This window comes from Cydia amplana, chromosome 1, assembly GCF_948474715.1.
Source record: "Cydia amplana chromosome 1, ilCydAmpl1.1, whole genome shotgun sequence".
Lineage (NCBI taxonomy): Eukaryota > Metazoa > Arthropoda > Insecta > Lepidoptera > Tortricidae > Cydia > Cydia amplana.
In genome coordinates, this window is record NC_086069.1 from 18,111,541 (window position 1) to 18,135,249 (window position 23,709).

General features: G+C 36.0%; 1 protein-coding gene and 1 long non-coding RNA gene across 3 annotated transcripts in view; both read left to right on the plus strand.

The window, feature by feature from the left end:
• The window catches only part of LOC134649133 (cadherin-86C), a 114,951-nt gene extending 97,281 nt beyond the window's left edge, over positions 1-17,670 (plus strand). For both annotated transcript variants that reach the window (XM_063503851.1, XM_063503857.1), the window contains exons 5-15: positions 2,821-2,904; positions 4,622-4,747; positions 4,905-5,169; positions 11,367-11,559; positions 11,683-11,926; positions 12,080-12,665; positions 12,751-13,102; positions 13,195-13,480; positions 13,695-13,822; positions 14,203-14,532; positions 14,787-17,670. In XM_063503851.1, the coding sequence (XP_063359921.1) occupies positions 2,821-2,904; positions 4,622-4,747; positions 4,905-5,169; positions 11,367-11,559; positions 11,683-11,926; positions 12,080-12,665; positions 12,751-13,102; positions 13,195-13,480; positions 13,695-13,822; positions 14,203-14,532; positions 14,787-17,268 (5,076 nt within the window). In that variant the 3' untranslated portion in view covers positions 17,269-17,670. The remainder of the gene's footprint in view (positions 1-2,820; positions 2,905-4,621; positions 4,748-4,904; positions 5,170-11,366; positions 11,560-11,682; positions 11,927-12,079; positions 12,666-12,750; positions 13,103-13,194; positions 13,481-13,694; positions 13,823-14,202; positions 14,533-14,786) is intronic.
• LOC134649539 (uncharacterized) overlaps positions 1-23,709 on the plus strand; it is a 405,305-nt gene that overhangs the window by 113,701 nt on the left and 267,895 nt on the right. The gene's annotated exons all lie outside the window — the stretch shown is intronic.

A 23,709-nucleotide genomic window follows, 5' to 3' on the forward strand; every position in this document is an offset into this window, starting at 1 on the left:
TATATAAAATAATTTAAATTATTTTTTTTTTCTACTCCTCGGATCGTTTTAAAGATAAGAGCTATCCTACGTTTTATCACATTTTCCTTAATCCCGGTTGTCGAGGTAAGTTCAAAGCTTATTTAATTTTGTCTGCGTTGGTGTAAATTAAAAGAGCCTCAGACATAGTGAATAATGAGATTATAAGGGTTACCTTAGATACAATTACGAAATGGTTCGCATCAAATTCGTTTCAGAAATTACTAAGTTATACTGATGAAACGTTTAATTTGAACTAAAATACGCGACAACAGATATTAGAAAATGTACGAGTACAAAATTGTATTGTCTAGATTTCTGCTAAGTATATGGCCTCCTGGCCTAGCTGGTAGTGACCCCCTGCTTATGGATCAGGAAGTCCCAGGTTCGAATCCCGGTAAGGGCATTAATTTGTGTGATCATCTGATCATCACGAATATTTTGTTGCTGAATTATGGATGTTATCTATGTTTTAAGTATGTATTTATCTAAGTTTGTTTATTGTCGCCTAGTACCCAAAGTACACGCTTTGCTTAGTTTAGGACTAGGTCGATCTGTGTAAGATCGTTGCCAAAAAAAAATACTTACAGAAAAAACTTTCTTGCCTTGCTTTGTGCTGTATTATTTTTTCTTGTATAAAAACTTGATGAAATGTTCTAGAATTAAATTGTTTAACTACATTGTTTAACGGTTGACAACGAACACCTATTAATAATATATTCTATAGTATCTCCTCATATCTAGTAGCGGTGTTTAAGGCACCTGGTGCGATTACCGTACCTATGAGAGCGTGGCTCAAATGAGCCGGCGTCAGCCTGATGTGATGTGATTGATGATGATGACGAACGCACCCTCCCCCTTAAATTAACTCTCTATTAACTGTCACGCATCATGCAAAGCGTAAAGTTCAAGAACACAATATTTTACAACTCATTAAAATAAACTTTACGCAAACCGCGTGCTCTATACGGGTACCATCAGTTTGGCACTGACAGAAACGCCATCGAGAACGTAATTTACTTTCGGTACATCTCGCTCGTACTCGCATATTAGTGCGAACGAGATGTATAGAAAGTAAATACGTTCTCGATAGCGTATATGTCAGTTTTGACACTGTCAGTGACTCATGGTACGGGCTCTGGCGTCGATTTAGATTTGGTGATATTACTGGCAAACTGTCAGAATAACTAAAACATGTTGAATTAGACTTATGGCAAATATAAACATTGGATCAGTCCCAAGATCCTCGAAGGACCCCTTCAAACTTCGACAACCGTCAACACGAAAGAGAAGCAAAATATATAAACACATTTTCTTTCTTGCGACACAGTGATTACCAGCTAATAATAAATAAAGCTTGGAAAAATATACGCTGTAAAATCTGATTGAGATATACTATTTGTATGCCAATAGCGAACCGCACCGTGCGACACGCACGATTCGATGCCTTTTACATAAAAAGTATGTACTTACGAGTAGTGTTGAGTCGCTCACTCGTGAGGCACCTCATTTGTACCACTCATTTTGTTAATTTGTCGCAGTACTTCGTACCGCAAAAATGTCTTACTTCACTCCTCTATTCATTTTACTTGATTCTAAAATAATCTTTCTCCTAAAAGTTCTATTCTTAACCTCCAGAATTGCACTCCAATTAAATGTTACTATTTATTTATTTATAAAGGAAGTTATGAATACATAAATATGTATATACATTAAATATTTTTGTCGCCGTTGGAATTAATGGAATAGTCGACGCTGAAAATAGGCTAGTACCTCACCTCATTTGAAGTAAGACATTGTAACACCTCATTTTAGAAAATGAGGTACTCATACAAACTCATTTTAAATTGATGTCCTACCCATCACTACTTACGAGTATATTAAAATATTCCTGAAAATACATATTGCATATAGGTACTTACAGCCGTATTCGAACAATAAGACACGTCAAATAACAGATATTGAAACGATATGGATCGGATATATCAGTGTCAAACAAGTGGCAAAAGTGACGTTTCTTCTACCCACAAACACGTCACAAAAACGTCACTTTTGACACTTGTTTGACACTGACATATCCGATCCATATCGTTTTATTATCTAATATTTGACGTATCTTATTGTTCGAATACGGCTGTTATTTAGATTATTATTAGTAATAAGGGCGCCATGTCGGTCTAGTTTATTTGCCTAAGTTTATAACAAACGTACAGACACACAGAATTGTAAATATTTGCGTTCAAAAACTTAAAAAACCGTGTATTAAAAAGCCGTGATTTTAATTAATAATATAAAAAGTAATGTTTAATGATAACTAGATATCTCTTAACATTGTACAATTTTATTAAGGGTGACGTTCGAATGGCAACTGTAACTGTATTCCTGTTGCCGTGTTGCGACATTACTGCTGCGGCCTTGACAGGGCGCTGTATCTGTCAATTTCCTTACTTCTTATAATGAGCGACGTTCGCCGTCGCATTACTGCCTCGGTCATGACGTTCTTAAATTTACTATATTAAATTGACAGATACTTATAGCGGGGGCTTCAAACCCGCAGCATTACGTACTGTCGCAACAGTAATGCACTACCGTTAACATCCGAATGTCACCTTCATACTAAAAAGGAGTAGGTAGTGTAGGTACCTTGTTAAACCGTCTTATTTATTCATAATTCAAATCTTCCATTTCAAAGCGCTGCTTTTACTTTTTACCTACTCCGGAAGTATATTTATTCCGACTCAAAGTAGAGATTCCTATTCACTGCATTCGTAATTTATTTCTTTAGGAAAAACTCTTTTGCAGGACGCAAAGCGAGGCACGGACCTGGAGTTTGTGATCGCGAGGAAGAACCCTCTGTCGCCGAAGCCTTTGGAACTGGAATTATGGGTAAGTTCTACAAGGACCTTTAATCGTATTTAATCCTTTGGTGAGTTGATGAAGAGGGAGCTGTAAGTATATATTGGATGTTAATTAATTAATTAACACTTAGCCGTACCGAGGTGAATATGTATCATACGATATACCTATATCACAGATATAATATATAAATACACATATTCATATTTTGTTACCTATATGTATGTGACACTGAACAAATTTTACAATGGAAGTAACCCTCACAAAAGGATAATTAGCCGTTTCATATATTTCTCGGAATACATAATAGCAAAGAAATCAATAACTATTTACACATATTATTAGAATAACATTTTGGGGGTTGTGTTGTTTCGAATAGTGAAAATAATGGAAAATAATGCCAAACCAGTGACCGGTATTAATTAAATATTCTCGTATAGGCAGTAGTTAATCGTTCAATCAATTTCCGTACCAAAAGAGTCTAAATCTAATATTAACATTATGTATTGCAATATGTAAAATAATATTGCAAAGTTAAAGGCGATATTTTAATGTACATAAATAATATATAATAATGTGAGCCTATATACGTCCCACTGCTGGGCACAGGCCTCCTCTCATGCGCGAGAGGGCTTGGGCTATAGTCCCCACGCTAGCCCAATGCGGATTGGGGACACATATGTACATATATCGGCAATTGTTCCTGGTGTAAATTCATGATCACTTAGGTACAGCCGAGAACACTACAGACGCGGTTCATTTCGCAAATAATGAGACGTGATACGAGGCGATCATTAAGCGTCTAATGACTTTTACACTTCGCAGTTCCTTGTTTGATACGCGTCGCTATAACCACATAATGAGGTTTCGCGTTGAAGGTCCGTTTCCACCCGTATCGCGCTGACGGATCCCGCAAATTTCATTTTACAATTTTAGTAGCGTGGCGTGCGCCGACGTAAGGCAAATTAGGTATGCATTGCACCCGCTGCACATGTAGATGTAATCAATTCACTCTTCTAGGAATTATCGAACTAGATACTTGGATTACCCAACACGTGTTAAGCGGTTCAACGTCAATTCGGGTTTCCATTTTTAAATACACATGAGATTTCATTAGAGATGGCGTAATGTAACTCTTATGAGTTTAGTACTCATGTAACGTGCAGTTTTACATTCTTTAAACGTCGGAAACAGTAAAAGACGACTATAGTGGTATTCACAATTAGATAAGTTGGTAAACGGACAATAGTACGAGTATATATATATTTTTTAATATTAATTAGCGGATAAAACCATAGAAATAAAAGTAACTTTCGTTTAGATGTTTGTTGCTTTAAAATGGTACAAAAGATACCGAACAAGTATATTAGGGAGTAAGGTGCTTAAAATTACCGTCATTTACATTAATTCATGGCAATTCTTAAGGTTTTGCTAGGATTCCAGGATGCCATTGTGTGCAATGAGAAGGGTCGGACAGCCGCGCGGCAGCCGCGTTGATGATGTTGCACAATTACCAGGCATTAAGAAGACTCAAGGCGTGTTAAATTTCTCACAGTCCGTGGAGAATGGCTAGGCACCCGTAACCTGAGGTCGCTTTATCGGCCACTTAAATGCTATAATAATGGAGAACGTGTCCTTACGTATACGTACTGTAATTTTAAAGCGGTCCGTCTATTATCTGGGCAGGCTCCAGCTCGTTCTTTTGTCGCAATTACCTATTTTTTCTTAACGATCCTTTTTCCCACAGGGATCACCTCTGTTCGCGATTCGACAGCGCCGCGTCTCTCCTGAGAACACCGAGGGTCAGATATTCCTCGTCGGGCCACTGGACTTCGAAGCACAGTCTATGTACCACTTGACGCTATTAGCCGTGGTAAGGAATGCAATTATGCGAAAACATTCAGCTTAATCACCTGGTTAAACTTAATTACGTTTTAAATCCAATTCCGTTAAGCTATTTTCGAACCATTCGTGTCAAAATGAAATGTGGATTTATAGTAATTGATCGTAATGTTGCGCATGACTTGCAGGACCCATACGTGGAGATAGGGAAAGACACGCGAAATATAGCCAGTTTGGAGGTTGTGGTGGTAATCCAAGACGTCCAGGACATGCCTCCCGTATTCACGTCGGCTCCTCCCATCACGCACCTGCCGCGCCAGGTGACTCCCGGCGACGTCGTGGTGAAGGTGCGGGCTGAAGATGGTGACAAAGGGGTTCCGAGACAAATCAGATACGGACTCGTATCAGAGGGCAACCCCTTTACACCGTTCTTCAACATCAACGAAACTACAGGTAAGCGAATAAACTCACTAATTGACTTTCGGATTCAGCAGCTCTCAACTTCTGTCGGACGCAATCAAGGGTATTAGTGTCAACAGTTATTTAACTCGGGTCGAAAGCTTCGCAGTTAATCGGAATAAATCCCAACGTCCATTAGTAAAATAGTGAAGGAATGGAGTACGGCATTTTTAAAGGCAGGTATAGAAGGCAAGCAAGCAGAGAGGAGGAATTTTGCAAGCCGTTGCCGCCATCTGCCTAATGGATGTTTGGCTTTAAATAGGCAAAATGACAACGGTTCACAAATATGCAAAAAGATGTGGTACACATTCCGTGTTGAAAAAGCTACAAGTTGATTTCTATAACATTATAATATTTTTACACATAAGTAAGTATAAATTGAGTTAAATGTAAAATGCGCAACGCAATTTTCGTAAGTTATTAATAGTAGGTAGGTAGGTAGGTACCCGTCGTGAGCGACTATAATAAGTGCATTCTAAAAGCCCCACGTTATTTAAAATACTTTTACCTGTGTAAATACTTTTTATAAGTATATAAGGCTAAATGCAGCGTTTTAGAACCCTCTTGGGGGTAAACATTTGCGTAACTGGCTAAAAGGAATTATTAACCCACGCACTGCCCCGCTCGGTCGTAGATATTCACAAGATTTTTCATTCACGCAAGCATGGGGTTATTACCTTTTTAACGACCTTATTGCCTTTACCTCTGAATTTTGCTTGAATTCACGAACAAAAACCGACTTATTGTTGTAACAGTCTTGACCTGAATGAAAAAAATATGCTGGTGTTTCGTAGTGATTATTTTATCATTAAGTAAAAAATCTGTCCAAAGTACACACACACAGTACTTTTACGTCGCATTTTTAGGGTCCGTTGGCGAAATGGCAAAGCCAGTACGGTTCCACTTACGGACGGTACGGATCTACTTTAGCTAGTCGTGCTACCTGGATTCCATCAGAATACCAGCAAACTAGAGTAGTTTTCATTTTTAGCCTGATAACATCAGCGCGTCCGTCTTACGTCCGGCGGCTTCCGTAGGATATCCTACTTTGTTATCGCCACTCCCACAGCCTTGCTATAGCCCTGGTAGCCATCTGACCCACTTCGTTGTTATTAAACACTATCAGATTTAGTTCACGCTCGTTTAACAAAAACTTCTTTACGGCTTCAACTTTTGCAGGCAAACTTTCATCATTTAGTTAGACAATTAATAGCTAAATAGCAGCTGTTGTGATGGTTAAAGCATGATGAAGGCGAAGTCCTGAAAGTGATTTCAGAATTAACGCTTTGCATTATAACTTTCGTTTGACTTTCTGCCGCCGTAATTAAAACAACACTGTGAACATCAAACACAAACAATAATTAACCCAGATTGAAGTTACTTGTAGGTCACAGTTTAGATATATTACACGATTTATGCGATATAAAACTACTTTAATCTAATAAAAAAAGAAAAATTCGAATGTTGAAAATGTAATATATTATGTTTCATTTTAGTTAGGAAAAGTCAAAACGAATACTTGTTCTAATTTTAGTCTTCATTTTAGTATGCTTTAATTTAACACTGATTAGTGAACATAAGCATGAGTTCATGTTGTGAACTGCCAAAATTGTACAATAACAATCGAAACGTTACGAGTAATAGATGAGTCTTTTATTGCAGACTATTCGCTACTGCCACTCCTACTACTAGGCGTATACACCTACTAGACGATTATACTGGCCGGTATTCTAAAGTACTTAATTTTTAACCACTATCGCACCCGCTAAGAGGACATTTTTGAGGAGGGTAAAGTGTCCTATGTCTTATTCTAAGTACTTAATAAACTATCTACGTTCCAAATTTCAGCCAACTCTAAAAAAAATCATCGAAATTTGTTTGAAATAAATATAAAATTTTATGTTTGACTCAAATTTCAACTAGTATCTATACCTACTCCTAGTTCTCCTGTACCATCTAATTAAGAGGTAAACCTTAAAATTATCATTATCAAAAGATAAAGCTGTTTGGAACCAAAGATTACACTGCAAAGTGAAGCTCCGCCGGTGCGATACCTCTATCTGGCGTCTAGTAATCCATAGGTTCTACTCTTATCTTATCTTATATACTCGTACTTATTCTAGTAACGTCCTGAATCTGCGGCGAACACCGCTAGTGCCACAGCCTTGCAGCATAATGGCTCATTAGACCAAACCCGTCGTCTCGCCTTTACCCATTGTTTGCCCCTACCTTAATTCATATTAAAGGGCCTTTGAACGTCCCTTCGCGTAGAGCACAACTGTCGGTGCAGTCTAAATAGCTACGATGTACTTACCTAGATGAGATAATTAGATCGAAGTCCTTTGTAAAGTTTCGTCGTTATTCTTGCGACCTTGTTTGAGTTCTGATATTTTTTTTTATAAATGGGCTTACTCTTGGCCACAGACTAGCCGAGGCGAAGACGTGGCCTACGATGGAGCGAACCTGCCCAGAAGGTGCCTCTTCACCCTTGATTTGAAGGTTGCCGGGTTATATGAGCTCGGAAATATAGACGCCGGCAAGGAATTCCATTCCTTGGCAGTGCGCATAAGAAACGATTCGCAAAAAAATAAACTTTTTACCAATTTTCAGCCATTTTAGCCCCACGGAGCTCATTACATAAATACATTTTAACTCTTAAACTCTTAACCGCCGTATTCTGATATTGTCACAAAATGTCCAGCTTATTTCGCGGCAGTCCAAATGAGTTTGTTCAAAAATCATCGCATTCAAGGGATTTCAGAATAAGTATACAAAACTTACTTACCTATATATTCTACTTTTATTTTACACTACTATTTATTATTGTTTTTTAAACAACAGCGATGTAAAAATTATTTACATTACCTAATATCTTTATCGATTTAGTAGATTGAATAGATTTTTACCCCTTTTTCTACCGATTTGACACTCATTTTAGCTACGAAACCCAATATGCAACTTCTCGATGTATGTATAGGTAAACATTTTCTATAATAATATAACAGTTTAGGGTACAAATCGATTATTGGATCGAAGACAAACACGCAGATAATACTACCTTAGATATTATTAGATTATTACCTATTATCAGAAATTTAGTATTAAAACAATGATAGTAGTCTGTTCGGAAAGAGAAGAGTCGTGGAATGTATTGGGCCCCATACATTTCACGGCTCTTCTCTTTCCGCACAAACTCTATATATTATGTAAGAATGTGATATTTAAAGAAATAGTTAATGACAAAGTAAGTAAATATTTAGTTTCGTCGTGATTCGTACACGTGGTGTCACGGGCAAATTGATAAAAAAACATGGTAGTTAAAGATTTAGGAGCAAATACTTTTCCGTTAAAGTATATACTGGAATCGTCAAATTTTTTGTTTGAACAGACCATAGTTTGGTGCCCTCAACAGCAATAACGGGTGGCTTTATGTGGACATATCCAATCAAAGAAGCTCCAGCTTTCATTGCTCTTTGAGTGTATATCCAAACATGACAATATCGCTTCACTGGCCATTACAGGGTGATTACACGGCTCGATTTTCAGCTAATTGCCCGGTAGATCGCCACTCGCCACACGCCCTTTCGGTTGGTTCGCATTATCTTAATGACCTCCGTTCCAGGAGACGTGTGAACAAATTGTACATCTAAAACCATAGAGACATTTCAATCCTTCAATTATCAACGATAACACTTCCTACATAATTTTAAGCTCCATTTTCCCCTAAATTTAAATATAACACACTGTAATAATATTCATATTGTAAGTGGCCGAAAGTCCGACAATACAGGCTGGGATTGTGCTCTTCAAATTGCAAACTAGAGGTATGCCCGCCCGCGCAAACTTGAGGCTTGGCAGAAACCGTTACTAGGGATGTTAATTGACTAGATCTACGCGGTATAATTTTACTTCTACTTTTACTTTGGGATTCAGTAAGTAAAAAATTATAAACCATTAAATCTATCTTTTTATGCGCATATGGCAAAACATTATCTTAATCTCATTAAATATATTGAAGTAAGCAAAGATTTAATTAAATAAATTGTGGTCTCAATTTACAATCTACAATGGTCCAACTAGTTACCGATTAATCTTTTTATTGCTGTAGTATGCATTTTAGAGGTCCTAATTGAGCCGTAAATAGCAACAGCGTGACTTTAATACGAAATTAGCACACAGTGATAAAATAATACTGGTTGCCATAAATCTATAAGTTGGAAGTGGGTAAAACAGAACTGTACTCGACGTTGTCGGCACTTTGCTGCTAGTCTGTGACAACAGCGACAAACCGACAATGGATAGGACAGCCCTATTGGAACTTACCCGATATTGGAAGAGGCATACTCGCGAATTTATCGCATTAATCAGAACACCTTATACGAACTGAATGGAATCGAGATTCAAAGCACTTTGTCTGCCGTTTGCATAACGGTAATGGATTTAGGAAGTTAGCGCACAAATTACCGTAGCTCTAATTACTAGTGTGTTTATTTACGTTATGGCACAGAGTAGTGTTGTGTTGTGAGTGGGTTTTGGAGTTTCGTCTTGCGATGCGCAACAGTACCTATCTAATTCCAAACCTCTATAACAGATTCCTTCTAACGTTGAGTGCATGCGTGAAAGTACCTCTTAAAACCAACATATAAATCAGCGGGTAGGACCTAATTATAAAAGCGGCAAAACTCATGTACATATAGGACTATTAGGCACTTCGTTTATTTTAATTAGCATTAGAAAAACGGTCAACAATCTTGGCGTATCTTTGTATTGAAATTGCTTTAAAACAAATAATATGTAGTAATATTACTTGTGAAATGTAAATGAGCATATGTGCTATATATAACTGGCACTCTTGCTGTGACTTATTTTTTTAAATTGTTGAATAAAAAGACACGTTAAGATCGGTTACCGTATTTTCTAATGCTAATAAAACGAAGTACAGTGGTTCTCTGAGTTCTACTCGTAATTACTTATCACGGTAATCACGGTATGCAAATGGCAAGGTATTGTACCGGCCGCGGCCCACTCATTATCAAATTAACGACGTGCCATCGTCAGTTGTCAGAAGCGAGCCCGAAAGGTTATCATGGGAAGCACTTTTGTATGCTAATTGCGAACTACATTCTTCTCGGTGACAACTGGCTGGGATAATGAAACACAAGACGTCACCTTAATAGTAGCTTTGTTCGACTTACTTTGCTTTGCTTTGCCGGCATTAGCTACTGTCTTTACCACCATTTTATACTAAAGATTTGTCTCTAGTTACAAAAGATCGTTTGTGATTGACAAATGTTTATTTTTATTTTATTTGACACACAAAATGAATAGATTTAATTTAAAACACGCCAGTCAATCATAATACTAATATGATTGGCTTAATTACTATTATTGAAAATTCAAATTCAAAATTCAAAATATACTTTATTCATGTAGGCCTAGCAACAAGCACTTATGAATAGTAATTAGGTTTTACATAGGTACATATTATCTTAATCTAATTATCAGAGCAATTTATTGATGTTAATATTATTCCATATTCCGTAATAACATTGGATTATTATTAGACAGATCAAATTTAACACTAAGAATTTCACAAAAAGATCAAACAAAGTGAAATTCAAAATAAATGTAGTTATACTTATATAAAAAAATCTACGAATGACAAACTAAAGACGACGAATGAAAATCCTAATCTTCTACCGAGAGTTTATTTTACAATAAAATTGAGATTTACAATAAATCCTGACCGAAAATTATTTACAAGTGCTGCCATCTATGAATCATTTTCTTAACTTGTCCGCATTGAGAAGGGATACGTTATTATTTTGGCTTCTTAGCTAAAAATGTGTCTTCTAGGGAAGCAGTGAACGCTGTACTTCTCGCGTCAGATAATAGATGGAGCGCATTCCGTTGTTTTTTATTCATATAGATCCTGCCTAGTGATTAAATTGTTATAAATTATAACAATTATAACTTATAATATGTATATTTTCAGATGAATATAGGTTGCAAATGTTGCAATTGAAGTATCAATTAACAAGATATTACCAGTTTGTCTATTTATTATGTGTAAAAGTGACTTACTGGAATAAATAGTTTTCATTTCAATTTCTGATTCAGCAAGACAAGTTTGTGTAATAAATAATATATATAAAAACAAAAAAAATACAACTATTTACTCTTATTTCCAGGCGCGGTAACCTTAGAGCGCCCGATCGAGGACATAGCAGCAATCTCTCACGCGGGCGCACCCATCCTACTCACTGTCGTGGCTGAAGAGGTTCGGCTGTCCAGGGAGGAACCCGAGGCTATGTCCTCGACCGTGCAGCTGGCCTTTATACTGCCCGAGCGTGAAAACTCCCCGCCGTACTTCGAAAATCAGTTGTAAGTGTCAAGTTTACTAGCGGTTTTTTTTTGAGCGCCCCTAGATAAAGCGTGACACTGTGTTGTTTTCTTCATTATTAAAATGTTCACTTAAATTTTTAACAAAATCTTTTATACTTCCAGTTACGTGACATATCTGGACGAGAACGCACCCCAAGGAACAGCCCTAACTTTCAACGATCCGTACATCCCGCAAGTGAACGACAATGACGCTGGCAAAAATGGTGTGTTCTCACTATCGTTGGTTAACAACAACGGAACCTTCGAGATATCGCCGACTGTCGCCGAGCGACATGCGCCTTTCATCATAAAAGTTCGGGATAACACCATGTTGGATTTTGAGGCCCGCAAGTCTGTTGTGTTTCAGGTAAGACCATTCCCGTTTACGTGTAACCTAAACCTTGTTATTAGCCTATTTAATGTCTTCTTTTGATATTATTATAAAACAAACTTTATTGGGCAGACGGTTATTTATACTTACTTAAAATAATTTAACTGAGTTACTACTTTTTATTTTCAGATTGTAGCACAGGAACTTGGCCCAGCAACCAACTTGTCAGCGACAGCAAACGTTACTGTATATTTAAATGACGTAAACGATAACCCTCCAGTTTTTTTAGCGGCATCATATGAGGTGGAAATCTATGAAAACGTAACCGCTGGAACGAGTGTTGTACAAGTCGCTGCTGATGACGTTGATACAGGAGCATTTGGGAAGATTCAATACACTGCCATATTAGGATATTTAAATACGTCGCTAAACCTGGATCCTATGTCAGGAGTTATTACGGTTGCGACAAACAACCACGGCTTCGACCGCGAGGCGATGCCAGACTTGCATTTTTTAGTAGAGGCTAGAGATAACGAAGGCGTAGGATTAAGAATAACAGTGCCATTAATTATTAAGTTACTAGATGTAAATGACAACCCACCAGAATTTGAAAGATCTTTATATGAATTCGTACTGTCCCCAAGTCTAAATAACTTCACGTCAACGGCATTCGTCAAGGCAGTTGACAAAGATGCAGAATCACCAAATAATGTAGTAAGATATGAAATTTTGCAAGGAAATAACGCCGGTAAATTTGCAGTCAATGAAGAAACAGGTAATACCTGGTTTAAAAATTATACGCCATATTTTACGCTTTTATTCACTGTTCTCAAATAAAGCGGTCATGTTTTATGTTACAGGCGAAATGTATCTACTTGAAGCCTTAAAAAGAACAAAGAAACAAAACGTTCATCGACAAAAGCGACAGTTTGATGATGAACAAGAGAGTGAAAATTACGTCCTAATGATTGGAGCACACGACTTAGGCATCCCAAGGTTATCTTCATCCACAACAGTGAAAATATATCCTCCAGAAAGCAAGACCAAGACAATGTCCTTCATAGTTCCTGGAGCAAATCCTGATAGGCAGAAACTAGAGGAGCTTTTAAGTACATTGTCAGGAGGAAAAGTCACTATTATTGAAATTAAACCTTATAAAGGCTACGATAATGGAGCAACAGATCCAAGCGGTCATGCGTCTAGTCAAGAAAAGTAAGTCATAATAAAGCATGTTTAATGGTATAAATTATTATAATTTTTCATTTATAAATTATTAAAACTAATATTCGTTTTGTCGATTTCAGAAGTGAAGTTATAGCTGTAGTACGAATGACAGGAAATACAGCTATTAATGTTGCTAAACTTGAGGAACAACTAGCGAAAAGCAAAAAAATTTACAACACTGGATCAGCAAGTAATTTACCCACCGGTTCTAACACGGGTTCTGGTTCAAATTCAGGCATAAATGCGGGCGCTAACTCGGGAACTAGTAATTCGGCCTCAAACTCAGGTTCTAATTTAGACCCAAATTTGGGAGTAAATTCTGGACAAGGACATAGAGACCAAACTTCATCCAATGATGATGAGTCTGTAAGTATTGTTGGCGTTTTATGAATCATTACTAAAAAAATTATAAGTAATTAATCTATTTTAACCTTAGTTAGGTTTTCTTATACCTACAATTATTTAGCACACAAATATAAACATTAATTTAGTTCCCAGTTAAATGCACTGAATAAATTGTACAAGTAATTATTTTACCACATCCACAACTTACAGCATTTTGATTTGTTGTTTGTTTCAGGTTTACAAAGCAGAAAGCCGTTTATTGTTTTGGTTATTAATTTTGCTGGCAATATTAGTAGCCTTAGTGCTACTGTTATTAATATGTTGCTGTATTTGTGAAGGATGCCCTCTTTACATGCCACCGAGGTAACAACCTGACATTTGAATTCAATTATATCAGCTTTTTTCCATCCTATCGCTACAAATGTTAAATTAACGTCCAGATCATTATTCTAATACCTATCATCCTTTAATTTTGTTTGTTTTCTGATTAACAGACTTAAATGCACCAACTAATCCGAGCATGTTTTCACCTGAGTTTGTGGTAGGTACACAAACTTCATCAATTTATCATTTCACTTTAATCGCTTTGCTTAACGTTTTAGTTACCTGGGCATTTTCGTCCATTATTAATTGGTGCATGTTAATGAGTTTTGTTTATTCGTTACTAAATGTGTAAAATATCATACTTAATTTAAGATATACCAGAATAGCTAGGTACATAGATATTTATTAATAAATTCTAGGAAAAGAGTGATACGTGTCAACTCCACAGAGGACGACGTACATTTAGTGGTGCGCGACAAAGGACTTGGGAGGGAAAACAAGACGACGCAAAATTTAGAAAATAAATCTATACAAGCGACCGAATGGAGGAGAAGAGAAGCGTGGAGTGCCGAGCAAGCAGACTTGAGGACAAAGCCAACTCAATGGAAATTTAATAAGAAACAATACAGAGGATCTAAGGAGCAGTCTAAACCAGCGTCGACGCCGGGAGACATGAGACAAGAATTTATACACACCGCCGCAGATAATGACTACAAATACAATGATGGCAGACATTCCTTCCGACAAAGGTACCTAAGTGAAGTACATGAAGATACCTAGCATTATTTATGGCAAAAACGAAGGACTGACAAAATTCAATATCGACATAACTGTTATCAATATTAATAAGTCTAGCAAGTCAAAAATAAATATATAAAATAAAATAATAATAAATTTCATAAAATTTAAGACTAGTTATACTAATGTATTATTAGTTAGTGTATTATTATATTTAGTCGATTTAGAATTCAATATACTTCAAGTATTACTTTTCTGTTTTCAGAGATGGTCCAAATATTATCTACACGAAGGAAATGCAGCTTCAGGAAGCTTTTGCTAATAAACATAAGGAATATATTGAAGATTTAGAGAACGGATATGATAGAATCGCGACGTTACATTACCAACGACGTGAACAAGACAACGATTCCATTCGCAGGCATGAAATAGATCGTGGCTCCGAAGTCGGCGTTTTCCTCAAGGCTGACGATAAAAAAATGCAAGAAAAATCTGATGGCAAGGGTAAAGATCACGCTCCATCTTCATTCGGTCGAGATCAGTATTTTATAAAAGAAGGTAATACCGAGATTTTAAGATTAGTAACTAGAGGAAAAAATGAAGAAGAAAGATACGTTAATCTTCCAACACATCAACAACGACCTGTTACACTGATTCCACGTACTCAATATGTTGTAGTTGACAGTGGAAAAGATTTATTAATGGAAAGGTTTATAAGAGAACAAGGGGAAGAAGCAAAGAACATAAGAGAAAGAATGGAAAAAGTCACTGATTTAGACATGCCACAGGATAAAGATGGCAAAAGCTTTGGTCAGAGATCACAAGCGGGAAGTGATGTACCCAATCAATTTCATGATTACTCTAATATGCCTCTTGATATTCCGGGAGTTGTTCCACTTAAAGCAAATTATTTGCAATCTGCTCTATTAGAGATGCAAAACAAATCGTCTATACATCAAGAACTGTTAGAATCTTCCCTTAGAAAACAAAATGAACTATTACATCAAATACTCATTGAACGAGAAAGGTTGATGCACAATCATGAAACAGCATCTCAAGTGGAAAGCAAATTGGAAACACAGAGCTTGCCCGGACATTCTGTAATTGCTACACAAACTGAATGTCATATTGGAACCCAGACTGAACCTGAAATTTCTAAACCTACAAGAAGGAAAGCTAGGAGTGACAACGATTCATATAGTGAAGACGATTCAGAAATGGTGGTTGAAGACGATACTAAGAGAGTAGCATGGGTTAAGAGAAAAAAACCTAAAAAGAAAATAAAGTACAAAGATCCTCGAAGAAGCATGAGAGTTTATGAGATAAAAAGGAAAATTAAAACACCTATTATAGAAGAAAGTGAAGTCTCACCATCATTAGAAAGTGAGAAACATGTAAAAATAAGTAAAACAAATGAAAGGGAGGAACATATCAAGAACTATGGTAACATGACTAAAAGCACTGTAACTACATCAAAAAATGAAACTGTATATTCAACTCGAATAAAAATGTCTGAGGATGATAAGAAATTTGGACTTAGAAAAGAACTACTTATGGAGATATCAGATTCGTTAGACGAAAAAGTAGAATCTGAATTACATGACAAGCGGCAACGATTTAATAGGCAATCATCAATAGCTATTGAAGACTCTAATGACAGTAATGATTTACTCGCTTTGGAACACGAAAGCAATGAGAGTAAAAGCAGAGCCAGCTCAGCTGCGAATCATCGTAATTTAATATTTTCAAGACAAGGATCTTCAACTGAAGCCCGAGAAAGAGCAGTTATATCACCGATCAAATTAAAATCACCTGATGTAGAGGAATCTTCATCCAAAAAAGATAGTACGAGTAACACAGAATCGAACAGTAAAAAAACAGATGGGGAATCATCTAAGGCCGAATTATCTAAACCAACTCAAAAAAGTTTACCAAGATATATGCAATGGTATGGTAACAAAAAGTCGTCAAGTATAGCTTCGAAAACAGAATCTAAATCTACAGATAAAGTAATCCCAAACAAACCCAAACGCCTTACTAAAACCAAAAACGAAACTGAAAAAGAAACAAAAATCGATAAAGACAAAACGGGTAGGTATGGAAAAATAATTAATAAAGATAACCAAGCAGATGCTTCAGAGGTAAAAAAAAACTCCAAAGGAAAAGAAAATGAATTTATTCATCCTCGTTTACTAAAAGAAGAAAAAGTGACACCTGTTCCTGAAGGGCCATTGCCAGATGTACACCCATTACTGCAGCACTCAGAGCATAGATATGAGCATCAGTATGAAAATCAGAATCCACTTTGTTACATACAGCCTACTCATATTCCCAAGTATCTAGGGGGACAACCAGATGCTATGCCTCGAAGACAGTCTGTTGAACAGCAACCTATATATGTTAATCAAGATGATGTTAAGAAGAACGATACAAAACAGGAACTCTCTGAAAGCGCATTGACTCACAGTATATCTATTTCAACTAATTATGAGGATAGTCATAAAAGTGCACCAGAAGTCCATGTTTCTAAAATCAACATTGGCGGAGATAGTGTCCCTGACGCAGGTCACAGAAACGTGAGTAAGATAGACGATAATGACTCTGGCATAGCTATGAACACGCTTGTACAACAGGCTGGTAATATAAAAAGGTTACCAATAACCGAGAAGAAAAGCATTTTTACAATTGCCTACGATGACGTGCAAACGAAACAATTACGACCGGACAGCAGTTCCACTTCTTACTGATAAAATCTCGTCTGCAAATTTGTCATTGTGCCTTATTGTGATAAAATTTGTATTAATCCACTTCAAAGACTATTTGGGTCCGTCCAAAAACACATTTTAAAGTATTAATTGTACATAGTCATTTTAGAGTTTCCTTGATTAATTTTTAATATTATAAATAAATCAACTGCCTTTATTTTGACGACTGGTATACTTTAATAAATAATTTAATTTAGAATATAATGTAAATACCACATACCTACGATGTTGAAATTATAGTTATAAAAAATACATTATTTAAATTACTCTTAGCTTTAACTTTATTCAATGTACATATAATATAATCGTCCCACAATTTTGCAACATACTGATTCAGTGTGTAATTCTATATTTGTTAAAATATAAAGTTATATACTTATTAAACTGTTGTTTTAATTAAATACTCTATATTTACAACAAAACTGAAATATAATATATATATTTCAATTATTCACTGGATTGATGCCGATGACAACCAAATTCAGCAGCGAGATGGTTTTGAGCACAAATTTATACCAGGAAAACATGTAACTATAAGAGAATACCAAAGCGAATAGACTGTAGGATAATACTGTGTCACCATAATTATTATTTAAAAAAAAATCACAAATATACCTGGCAACTACTGCCTGTGGTCCACATGTCATACGGGAAGACCCATGATCATTTTAATTATTTGGAGTTATAGTTCGTTTTTTTTTAGAATTAGAAAGAACTTGAAAGAAGGTAAGCGATTTTGACATGTCTTTTAATTGAAAAACACTTTTTAAAAATCAATAACTATTACTTATGAAAGCATAAGACTATAAAAGATCGTATTAGATTCATAATTGTTACATATTTACCGTAACTTATTTTTAAAATGTGTTTTTTTTAATTGAAAGACACATCAAGATTGTTTATCTTATTTCTAATGGTAAAAAAACGAAGTACCTAATTACCTATAGCATAAATTATAAATATATATCGTAATAAAAATTACTGAAAACACTAGAACATTAGAACATCAGAATTTGTAAATGGACACAGATATATTTGTTAAATATTATTGAACAATCAAATATATCACAACGCGCAAACGGTGTACAAAGATTTACGAAATAAAATAATAATAAGTACCTTTATAAGACCGTAAAGATGGCATTGTATTCAAAAGTTGCTTCGGTTGCGCTACATGGTTCTAGTTTTGCTCCCGTTACCAGGCAAACATGAGGATGGAAGAGGTTAAATTATCAAAAGCTACCACTTCCAGATGATGGTGCAGCCATCTAGTATAGATTTACGAAAACCAGACGCATTGTGGAAAGGTGGCTTTCAATACCTTGCATTCGGTGAAATACTAGCACGCGTAGTTGTAGAGTTTTGAAGGCCGACTAACAGATGGCAGCACTAGTCATTAAATTGAGATTTAGCAATAATACTGCATGATTGCTTTGGTCTCATTGAACCTTAATTTCAATTTACCCATTTACCAAAATTCCTAGATAGCAAAACGGAATAGTATCAAAATGCCACATCTCAGAATCTCAAAATGCCTGACTTTTTTCTCAAAATACCACATTCCCAAAATACCTAAAACTTTAAATCGACGTTATCGACGTGGTGTCATAATACTTAAATCTCAAATTGCCTACATACATACATACAGTAATTAACTTAAATGTTATGTGTGCATACCTACAGTAGGTATGTTAATTAGTGTGGATCAAATCTTGGAAGCTAAATTTGACCCACGTCCCGATATCCGATTGAGCTGAAATTTTGCATACCTACATACTTACTTAATTATGTAGGTACATCGGATGACAATGCAATATTATGATGACATGGAGCTGATCTGATGATGGAGACAGGAGGTGGCCATGGGAACTCTGTGATAAAACAAAGCAAACTAATTGTGTTTAGGGTTGTTTGAATAGTCGCGATGAGTATTAGTTGCCTGTGAAAAGAAAAGTTCACCTAGTTTCCGAGATATCGCAAAGTTTCACTGTGTCCACTTGTTTCAACCTAGGACAAATGACCCTAGCTAGCCCCCAGCCGGTCGGTGGGAATCGTAAATTAAAGTTAATCAAGTAGTTATTACCAGTGATCTAAGACGGCCGGTGCTCGCACGTCGTACAAATATTCGTCTGTTATCTCAGGGATGCATAAAATGTAAACGATTATTGTTTCGCCGTCGCAAAACTTCGCGAGCACTCAATCATCCGCTTGAGCTAGCTCATTCAGCTCATTTGCACAGACGACTCGCGCGGAAAATCATTTCTTTTCATTTCATTTTTCACGTCTTACTTAAAGTTTCCTGACTGACTGGGGAAAAGCGGTATGTTTATTTTTCTTTTTCTCCTGGTGCCTAATTGTACCTTCAATTCTTGTTTACTCTATAACCTTCAATCTTACGTCGTTAATTATATACCTACGTCTACTTTTTATGCAAGAGAATAAATAAATTGGAGAATAATATAGGTCGCTCTCTTGGGTTGATTTCAGTTGGCTATGTCAATTTATCGCCACACATTCGTACCTAGTTGATTTTTTTTTTTATAATGTATACAATTAAAGTGTCAAAAGTACCTATTTTATACGGCTTCCTAGCCTATGTTTAGTTTAAAATTTTCTAACTTATTAAAATTCTTGTCCTGAGTTGTTTGTATACTTTTGTATTTGTTTTCTGTTGTGGTTACAATACAGAATATTCACTAACTTATGTACTTACAAAACTTGACTCTACGAGCACAAAAAAGGAAGGTGCAAAATATTAATAACTTTACAACAAAAGTTGGTAGAATGTGATTAAAAACATACAATTTAAATGAAACAATCATTGGTAGGTAGCCACATTATATGGGTGTAGGTATCTAGGTAATTATAATTGATTATCAAAACGAATAGGTAGTAACCAACAGCGTAATCTTCGGTAATAACTAATAAGTTTAATAATTAATAACCTATCAATTAAAATTTAAGTAGATAAGCCAGACAGACGAGCCAGCCACAAATCCAAACAAAAAGTCAAGTTTTATTAAGAAAGTACCAAGGCGACAGAACAGACATGAGGTGGGTATGGAAATTACGCTTCCCCGCGGCACTTGCTTTCACGGTCCACTGGTCTGATCATAATAAAAACTCGCGCCGTCGCCTTCTCACAGAAGTTTGACCATAAATTCGGTGGCCTCGTAATCGCCCGCTCGCCGACGGCGTTCCGACCCTAGATCTGCTTTTAATATAATAATAAATATTATATATACACTACTTTTTTGGGAAAACTTTTTTCTGCTCTTTGTTTTCCTCGAGGGGGCGAATCCATTAAAAAGGTTAGGGCGCGCAATGTTTTATGCGGTTTTAAGTGCGTAACATGACTAAAAGTCCGTCGCGTTTCTTTGCAGAGGAAACAAATAAATGCACCAACACTAGACCAATTAGGTAATCCTTACCAGACTCACTTTAGCCTTATATAACATGCAATTATTATTACAACATGCAATGTATACAATATAATATATGTATATGCCATATATGATTACATAAACAAATAAATGCATTTGGGTTTTATAAATCAGGAGAGTTACGGAAAAACTAATAGGTAATTTAATTTTAACCAGTAGTTACCTATGACTTGTTTTTTCTGCTAATCTGAAGGTTAAGGTAATGTATAGGGAAGACCGGCTATCAGGTAACACCGTCTACAAGTTCTTTCGTCGCGCGTCGCTTCGAACTTTTGCGTTTGTAGACATACTCCACTCACAAAAGGTCGGTAGAGCAGAAGGCGCGAAGCTTTTTCTTTCTGACCGTGTCTGCGCGAAGTACCTATACCTACTATATACAAATACGAGAATTCTTGCTCTCACAAAAATCTTATACAAAACAGTCCCATACAGTCTTCCCATACAAAAATTGTATATGCCGTCTTCTCAACATTGTTGTTGTTGTTGTTGTCTGTCCTAGGGCACCCCGGAGATGCATAGGGCCTCCACAAGATCCTTCCACGCCTTCCTGTCTTGAGCAACAGTCTTGGCCTCGTTCCAGCTCAGTCCTATAGCTTCTCAACATTGACATTATTTAAAAGCTCATTTGGATCTATTAAAATCTATTATACGAGTAGGTATTGCTCAATATCAACATTCACAACAACAAAAACACAACATTCACTTTAACATTTGCGTTATGTAGGTACGAGTATTTGTATTCTGAGGCTTTGGTAAGGATTATAACATTTATAACACACAAAACTGCTATGAAGTCATTTATTTTTATTAAGCAAAAGTTTATTTACCGCCGTATTCGAACAATAGGATACATGTTTGACACCGACATATCCGATCCATATCATTTCAATATGCAATATTTGACGTATCTTATTGTCCGAATACGGCTGTTAATTTCTATGACCCAAATATCGTAACTGTAAGAGTGGAAAATCTGAGCTCAACTTTTTATTAATCCATAACCCCTTCAATTGCATCTTGAACGATGTTGCCGTCAGCTTAGGCACGAGTGCTGGCTGATATCGCCCATTATTCCTCGGCGCCGGCGAAGGGTTAACTTTGAAGTATCATTCCCATTTATTAATGGTCAAGTTGGACCCCAAATTAGAAGCGATTGCTGTAACTGAATTATTTAATTGGTATCATTTGTCCTTGGCGGTTTTAATAACATGCTATTTTAGGGTTGATTAATAATGTTTTTTCGTTTCGGTCATTTATTTTAAGAAATGCCGTTATGTTTTTAAGATATTACATAATTATTTCTTAGGGTTCTGTAACTAAAACTAAAACCTGATTCTTGTGTGTCTGTCTGTCCGTCTGTCCGTCTGTCACAGCCAATTTGCTCGCAAGTATTGGATCGAAACAGTTACGCTACACTTATGTAAGTCGATAATCCAAAAGACAGACATATAACGTAAATAAATTATTTTTCAACATGAGGACCACTTATGCAAGGTAAAAAAGCTTATTTTTTTTGTTTTGGACGCCAGGTCGTACGAAAATGAAAAAACAATACCGATAGCATATCCCCCCATTAGTTAATGTGCCTGCTAGATAATGAAAAGCATTAAAGTACACGAGTATTTAAATGCATAATTATATAAACTGCTTTATCTACACACAAATATTATTGTTTATGTGATTTTCAATATAAAAAACTTTGAACATCAAACATTGTTCGAAATATTCAATTCAATAGGTATCAATAAATACCAGCCCGCTTTCTTTCATTACGACATAATTTTAAAAACAAATTTCCCGAACGCTCCTAAATGACACTTATTGCTTTTCGGTGGATTTATTCCGCAGGAACAATTAATCACGTCGACTGTCCAAAAATCTCCTTACGGATTTTAATTATTTTCTTATGATTTTAATTCTACAAAATGCTTATTCCAAATCAAGACGGATCAGCAGAAAACTCTATCCGTCTCTATCGTTGCTTAAAGTAATAAATGAGACAAAATCCTTGCATTCGTACGATAAGACTAGATTTCGATACAATTTGGGGTCTTGGGCTGCCGAACAACTGTCTCCACTCCGATTTTTTCTTAACTTTGCGACTTTTATTAATAAAACGAAAGATAATTAATACTACTTAAATTTTGTTTCGGTATTCTCCAACTTAATTAGATTTTTTCCCAAGGCTTTATTTAAACATTGGGAATCAAAACAAATGTTGAATAAGTTTGAAAATTCATATTGTTTACCGTTGTTTTATAGGTTGTTGTTTTATTGTGGTTAGAATATATTTAAACCTATTCCGCGAAATATAGTTTTAAGAAGAAAGTTTTGTAAGTACAGTAAAGGTATATCGCATTGAAATTGCCCTATTTATTGTATATTATTTACCAATTTTTTTTATGTGTGTGCAGTTGTAATATGCAGTTGTATTGCCATACTTTTATGTTAAATTACTTAATACACCTAAATTATTCTTTCTAACAATTAAACTTCTATTATTTTAAAGTTAATCGGTACGAATTAGTAAAAAGTCTTCGTAATATCGGTAATCACGCGACAGGCTATTATTTCAAAATAGAACTCAAAAACCGAGCAATTAGAGCACCATTTGTGCACAACAATAGCGGTCTTTCGGGCCCCTTCTCTGTCGAAATTAGTGATGACTTCAATAAAAATAATTCTTGTCTTTTAGGCAAATTGCATCGCGAAAAGTCCGAGAAAGCCTTTAATTAAGGGTGGGCCGCCCCGGCCCGTAAACAGTGCCGCGGCCGTCACCTTTTATTTTTGTTAATTCCCTTTCTTCGCCGCATAAGTTACTTCACCCCTTCCCCCGTGATTCTTTACGCCTTTTTGTCACCGTTAGAATTCTTTTGAAGAAACCCCTTTCTTCCCATCTGCTACGCCCGTCAATATTAACTCCGCAAAGACGAGTTAAACTTTTTAATATCCGTTAAATTTTGTTACGCTCAGCGTAATG